At 59.2% G+C, this 1,081-nt stretch overlaps 1 protein-coding gene across 1 annotated transcript in view; it reads right to left on the reverse strand.

Moving 5' to 3' along the window:
• Positions 1-1,081, reverse strand: part of RASGRF1 (Ras protein specific guanine nucleotide releasing factor 1) — a 78,780-nt gene that overhangs the window by 6,007 nt on the left and 71,692 nt on the right. The window contains 1 exon segment of the mRNA XM_015558976.1: positions 937-1,016. Within this exon segment, the coding sequence (XP_015414462.1) occupies positions 937-1,016 (80 nt within the window).

A 1,081-nucleotide genomic window follows, 5' to 3' on the forward strand; every position in this document is an offset into this window, starting at 1 on the left:
GCTGGCTCTGGAGGGGCAGTGATCGGCCGAAGGGCGTTTCTTTGATTCTGAGATGCGCTCAGTCTGTGAAGGGACTTACTGTTGGACCCTCACCCCTGGCTATTTGGCCCCTTGATCTCGGGAGAGTGGAGAGGACGATAGAGAAACATCGATGTGAGAGAGACACACGGACCGGCTGCCTCTCCCGCACCCCGGCCAGGACTGGCGAGCAAACCCCAAACCGAGCCCTGGCCGGTGTGGCTCAGTGGATAGGGGCGATCCTGGCCCGGGTGCAGGGGGGAGGCAGCCGGGGGATGTGTCTCTCTCACATCGATGTCTCTCTCTCTCTCCATCTCTCCCCCTCCCTTCCACTCTCTCTAAACAACAACAAAAATCAGTGGAAAAATAGCCTCAGGTGAGGATTAACCAAATAAACAAATAACAGTAATTTTAAAAAATCTGCAACGGAGGTACCGGCCCTCGACCCGGAATCCACCCCGCGGCCCTCCCGCGCGCAGGCCGACGCTCTAACCACTGAGCTGCACAGGCCAGGGCGGCACTTTTGTTTTGAGGCCCGATTCCCAAGTACAGGAAGTGAAAACACACTCCTATTCGAGAGAGAGAGACGGCGCCTTTAAGACGTATCCCAGTGTCAGAAATACTAAAATGTTAAAGGAAGAAAAAAGAAAAATCCCAAAACCGTGCATTTTAGAATCAAGGACTCTGACGTCGCGGGGTCCTCCCTGGGCCTGTCCGGAAGGGCCCCCCGGACGGAGTTTCTCCGGCAGAGGATGGAGGACAAGGCTGGCCCGCCCGGGGGGGGGTGTCTGGGGGGAGACAGACGGACAGACAGACACACAGACAGACAGACAGACTCCTGCTCCAGGCGGATGGGGTGGGGGTGAAGGCGGCGGCTCAGGCCCTGCAGGGCGGTGCCTGGCGGACGGACACACTCACTTCTTCAGCGCTTCTCGCAGGTTCTTGAACCGGCCGTCCGAGGACACCAGCTTCTGCAGCTTGTCAATCAGCGCCTTCGTCTGCGGAGTTAGAGGCGCTCTAGCCCGCGGCCCGCGCCCCACTCTGCGCCCCCATTCCACGCGCG

This window comes from Myotis davidii, unplaced genomic scaffold (assembly GCF_000327345.1).
Source record: "Myotis davidii unplaced genomic scaffold, ASM32734v1 scaffold1914, whole genome shotgun sequence".
Lineage (NCBI taxonomy): Eukaryota > Metazoa > Chordata > Mammalia > Chiroptera > Vespertilionidae > Myotis > Myotis davidii.